General features: G+C 34.5%; 1 protein-coding gene across 1 annotated transcript in view; it reads left to right on the top strand.

The window, feature by feature from the left end:
* Positions 1–2,588, top strand: part of LOC102584981 (putative E3 ubiquitin-protein ligase RF298) — a 5,418-nt gene extending 2,830 nt beyond the window's left edge. Inside the window, exons 3-5 of the mRNA XM_015306097.1 lie at positions 741–1,349; positions 1,461–1,923; positions 2,086–2,588. Coding sequence (XP_015161583.1) covers positions 741–1,349; positions 1,461–1,923; positions 2,086–2,588 — 1,575 coding nt within the window. The remainder of the gene's footprint in view (positions 1–740; positions 1,350–1,460; positions 1,924–2,085) is intronic.
* Positions 2,589–5,944: the final 3,356 nt, after the last annotated feature.

The following is a 5,944-nucleotide window of genomic DNA, read 5'->3' as shown; positions in this document are numbered from 1 at the left end:
CAAATCCTTTTTCCCCCCCCCCCCCCGGTGATTCATTTCAGTGATTTTTTTTCTTCAGAATACTAAGTTTTTCTACAAAATTATGCTTACTAGAGCTGTTTTTTGTCGTTCGCATTTTTGTTTGAATAATGGATACATTTTTTCCTTTTGTTTTGGCAATTTTTTTATTCTCTGCTGGTATGCTTCTATTTAATTTTAATCCCCGGATTACCATTGAATGATGTTACATTGAAAGATAGAGATTTGAGTAACCGAAATAATGTAGAATTTGTAATCCTTATAGAATATTAAGTAATTCTTTGGCAGCTTCACATGTATGATAATGTTGCTGGTTTATTGAGCTAATTAGAGTTGTTCTTATTGCTGTCAGCCTGTCTTTGGGAGTTCCACATATACGATAAATGTTTCTGCTTAATCATTCTCACTGGAGTTGTTCTTGTTGCAATTAGCCTGTCATTTTTGTTTTTTGTCATTTAGCCTATCAAATAAACATTATGTGGGTTTTTCCTTTTGTTTAGCAACTCTAATTCTCTGTTGTTATGTGTTTATCTTAACTTATAATCCTCACACGTCCATATTATCTCTTGAATGACTTTTTGTTGCAGGACTGGAAACTATGGCTAGACACTTAACTGATCAAACTAGAGCAGTAATAAATACTCATAGAAAAGATAATCAACATGGTTGATGATAACATCAGTGATGATGCCGATAAAAAGTCATTGGTGGTTTCTAACTAGGAAGAAGGAAGCAGGAACAAGAGGAAGTTTGTATCTAAGCTTCCTCTAGGAACTCCTACTAATTCACATGTGCCGTCTCTTGCGGAGTTTCCAAGATATGAATTATTAGAGAAAGCACCTAAAGGAGGCACTCTTTTTGAGATTGACCCATTGAAGGGCGGGTGTCCTCAGTTTGATGCGGAACAAAAAATGGAAACGCCACCAGATATAGATTGGGAGGATACGATAACTACTCAACTTCTTGAGCTTTTAACCCAAAATATTTCCACAATTTTTCAGAGCGCAGTCAAGAGGATTGCCAACTGTGGATACAGTGAGGAAATTACTGAAAGGGTTATCTTGAGAAGTGGCATTTATCATGGTAGCAAAGATGTTGTCTCAAATGTTGTCGATGGTGCCTTGGCTTTATTGAGTAGGGAAAAGGTTTTCGATATCAGTAGACCTGTTGTATTTGTAGAATTACCGTTCTTGGTTTATTACACATTGCTGGAGATGGTATGTGTGCTGAGAGAGGTTAAGCCAGCTTTGCCAGTTGTAGAAGCAATGTGGTGGCTATTAATATTGGACTTGAACCTCGTACATGCATGTGCAATGAAAGGCTATCATCTGGTTGAGTTATGCAGCCAAGAAATTCCAGGCTGTAACTCGTTTGGTTTGAATCATTCCCAATCAAAGATTGAGGCTTCTGAGAATACTCATTCAAACCCGAATAAACAATAGTTGTCAAAACCTTTTACCCCAATTGCTCAAAACTTAAAGTCCAAAGTTCTTGTTGCTAGTGCAACCCCTCAAGAACCTGAGTCTAAAAATTCACATGTTTGTCAAGTGGTAAAAGGAAAAGAAAGTTCCACACCTTTTCCAAAAGCAGAGGCTAAATCGAAAGCAGCAGTTTTAGAAGACAAATCGGGGGCCGCTCAAAAGGCCCTGAATTCCAAGAAGGATTTGCATTGGCAAAAGACATATCAGTTTGAGAAGAACCGCAGAATTTGTACAGGTAAAAACATTAAGGCAAACATGACTGCCTGGGGTAATTTGGATTTGGACAAGAAACTGAACTCGTCTTTTTCTGATGCAACAAAGAAGAGTTCGCACTCTAAAGTAAAAACTTCGGTTAAATGCAATCAACCATTAGAAAAAGCAAGTTTTGATAGTCCATGCCCTTCCTCATCCATTGCACCTGCAAGTGACACCTCCAAAGTGCCACCTATGCAAGATAATATAAATGAAAAGGATCCAAATTTATTATCCATGGAGCCTAATTCTAGCAAAAGTGTCTGAGACAACACAACTATTTCTTTTGCGGTGCCATATTATTATGTTGGTATCCCATATGATGAGTCTCTAGGGAAATATGTTCCTCAAAATCAACGAGATGAAACTATATTGTTGCGAACTTCCCGTTTGGAGACACTGAAGAAAGAGCTCCAAGGATGGTTTGATTGGGCAAATGAAAAGGTAATGCAGGCTACCCGGAGGCTTGGCAAGGACAAGGTTGAGCTTAAACTGATTAGGCAAGAAAAAAAAGATGCTGAAAAAGTTCACCAGGAAAAGCAAATACTGGAGGAAAACACCATGGAGAGGATTATGGAGATAGAGCAAATGTTGGTAAATACTAATTCCATGAGTGAGACAATTAATTCTCTTCTTAACACTTTGGAGATGGATAATGTTGGACTAAAGAAGGATATGGAGATCGTAATGCTCTCTACCTGTAAGCATGCTATGAACGTGAAAAATGTTTTAGCAAAAGAGCAGGACGCAATGAAGAAGTGTGAAGCAGCAGACACAGAGAAACGCTCATTTGAAGAAGATTTATCTACTATCAAGCTAAACAAAACTTCTTTGTAGCAGCAGCAAGAGAAAGCCAACAAGGTCGTGGACCAGTTTAAGGTATTTTATTCTTCTAATTAAACTTATTTGCCTAGTTGATCAAGGTAAAATGTTTTTTACAAATATAGTTAGTGTTTTAGAGCCTCTAGGTTGTTAATGACTTGTTGTTTTTTAGTTATTGCCTCCGGTAATAGTGGTTCAAGCTTTCACTTATGCAACCCTACTGATAAAGCATTTGCTATTTGATATTCCTTCTATTATAAAATAAATTTGTAAATATTTATGAATTCCAGGTCCTAATGAAGCAGGAGGAATGGGTGAAACAAAGGCTTCTACAACAAGCTGAGTCTATGAAAGAAGAAAGAGAACTACTCCGTGTTCAGGGAAAAGTGCAGCGGGATAATTTTAGAGAGAGGATAGAGAGAAACATGCAAAAGTATAAAGAAGAAATTCTAAAGTGTGAGAGTGAAATCTCTCAGTTGAGATTCCAATCTGAAAGATAAAAAATAGAGGCACTTAAACGAGGCATTCATCAAATGACAACTGGTTTAGCAGCCTATGTAGAAAGTTCTGGCTCTAATGTTATAAAGATGGTGAGGGAGTGTGTTATGTGTATGAATGAGCAGATTTCAGTGGTTTTTCTCCCTTGTGCACATCAATTCCTTTGTGAAGATTGCTACGTGCTTCACCAAAAGAAAGGAATGGATGAATGTCCTTCTTGTAGTACACCAATTAAGGAGCGGATTAGTGTCCACTTTCATTATTCAGAATAGTTAGCAACTTAAGAATAGCAGCAGGAAAATGAATCTGGTCATTGTAGAAAAAATCTATGTCCTTTTCTTCAGGCCTTCCTTTCCTACCGTAACTGTAATAGTTGATAGGAAAATGCAAAAAAGGTATAGAGATATGTAGAAAGTACATGTGAAAAGAGTTAGAAAGAGGGAGACGTGCTTAATGGTCGTAGTAAATCTTCAAGTTTGATGTGGTTTAATACATAATGTTGTTCAATGGCTTAAACCTAATCTTCCTCAAGCATTTTGTATACTTCCTCAAGCTCCCAAAGTATGATCTCAAGAGATTTTTTTTTAATTTAACCATTCATTATTTGAAACGTAACGTCCTAACTAATTTTGTTCACCCAAGGGGTAAATGTTCATACACTTGATTCAAACTCGAGATATTTTATTCCTATTTTCCCTTATAGCACTTGCCAAGCCAAACAAAACTATTTCTTTGCTGCATTATATCAACTTACATCAGTTTCCTAACATTGTTTTTCAAAATTAACTCCAAATGCAAAAGAGTAGTTGGATCTTGATTGTCTACTTGCAAGAAGTGGAACATTTTTTTATTTTATATATGGACAAAGTAGTTGGATCTAACTCAGAACCGTTTCATTTTTGTTGATTTGGAAGTAAGTGATTTTATTTCTACATAACTTAAAATTTTAGTGGAAGTTCTTTTGTCTTGTTATATCTATTCAATACTAGTATTCATCTGTTCACAGTGGCTTTGATATAGCTACATACATGGTATTGCATTATGTGGATGTGGTCTGATTATTTACATTACAGGTTCATCTGAATTCAATAATTTTGATTCAGACTCTATATGTATAAATAGAAGTGGCGGTGGCAAGATTTTTATGAATAAAGTTCAACATCGACAATCATACGCCTACGTGACGCCACCAAAAACCATTATTCCCTTTTAATTTATTTATTTCAAAAACTAGTCTTCTCCATTCATGAAAAGTTATGACTTTTATGAAAAATTTGTGACTTTTATGAAAAGTTGTGACTTTTTTTTATTTTAAGAATTGTGAGTTTTATTAAAAGTTGTGACTTTTTTGAAGAGTTGCGACTTTTATGAAATGTTGTGACTTTTATGAAAGGTTGTGACCTTTTCGAAGGGTTGTAACTTTTTCAAAGAGTTGTGACCTTTCTGAGAAGGCACAATTAACATTTGTTCACACTATCCTTTGTTGTCTATAAATAGAGGGATTTCCTCTCTTTTTTTTAAAACAACAAAAATTCTGAACTTCTTCTTCTTCTTCTTCTGTACAATTAAATTAAATATTTGTGTACTTTTCTCCTGTTGAGTGGCTCACTACACCATTGTTTTTGTATCAATACACTCGTGAATAAAATCCTCCTATCCTAAGAGGATCTATTCCTTTAAACCTTGCGTACTAGAGGGGAATAATTTCCTTAAGGGTGCACTATGCATTCAGTGGGCTCAATTTTTTCCTTTCTGTTTCATTCTATTGTTACAGATCCTGGTAATTTTTTTATAGTCATTAATTTATGCTTATGTTATTAATTGTTGTTTTTGAGTGCATGTTTTAAATTTTGTTGTTTATGTTTCTGCAAAGTTATTGTTATAAGTATTTGTTAGTACAGATTAAATAACATACGTTAATTAAGTATTCATGCAAGTTTTCTCTACTCAAATTATTGAAGGTACAATAAAAGAATTCCTTAAAGATCTATACTGCCATATCTTGAAGACAAAATTCAAATTTGGTATGTCATTGTAAGCACATAAAGACCTTAAAAACATTATCGCACCTTGATGTGCGAAGTGAACCAGGAAAAGAAGACAAAAATTAATAAACTTTTGACATAAGTTCAAGGATGTGCCGGATGACCTATAGAGGAATATGACTACACTGCAGCCTCTTTTAATCTCAAAGACATAGATAACTACACAATAAATTAATCGTTCAGATTCACAATATGAAGTATGGACATTTTCTCAAGTTTACTGCAAGTTGTAAATACTTTTCTTGACGTAATAGATGTGCTTCTCCACACTGCGATTGGAATAGAAGTGTAGTTTCAAATTGAACTTCATCACTATGCTATGTTGATTTTTTAAAGAACAACCAAACAAACTGAATAGTTTTGTGTAATATTTTTCCCTTTCAAGTATATATAATAAGTTGAATTGTTGTTCAATATGATACATTCTCCCCTTTAATTTTTCATTTTAATAATTACTTAAGATACATTTAAATGGGGAACTTTAAAGGGAAAAGGCATAGATTTCCCCCTGGACTTGTTTCGAAAAGTCAGTTACACGCTTAAACTATCATGGTGACCTATTACACATCTTAACTATTCAAAAGTGAATTTATTACCACCATGAGACGTGTAACACCACTCTCACATTATGTGGTGTATTACACTCGCTGCCACATCAGCGCTACATCAGCGTCATGTCATAAATTATAATTTTTATTTTCTTTTCTTTATTAATTAACTTTTCTTTTGTTAACTATGTTTTACTCTAACTAATCCCTAATTAATTATTTTAATTCTCTAATAATTATATCTTTTTCATCACTAATCCCACTCATTTTCAATTCTCAT

This window comes from Solanum tuberosum, unplaced genomic scaffold, assembly GCF_000226075.1.
Source record: "Solanum tuberosum cultivar DM 1-3 516 R44 unplaced genomic scaffold, SolTub_3.0 scf00003, whole genome shotgun sequence".
NCBI lineage: Eukaryota > Viridiplantae > Streptophyta > Magnoliopsida > Solanales > Solanaceae > Solanum > Solanum tuberosum.
This window is presented reverse-complemented; position numbering and strand designations above follow the sequence as displayed.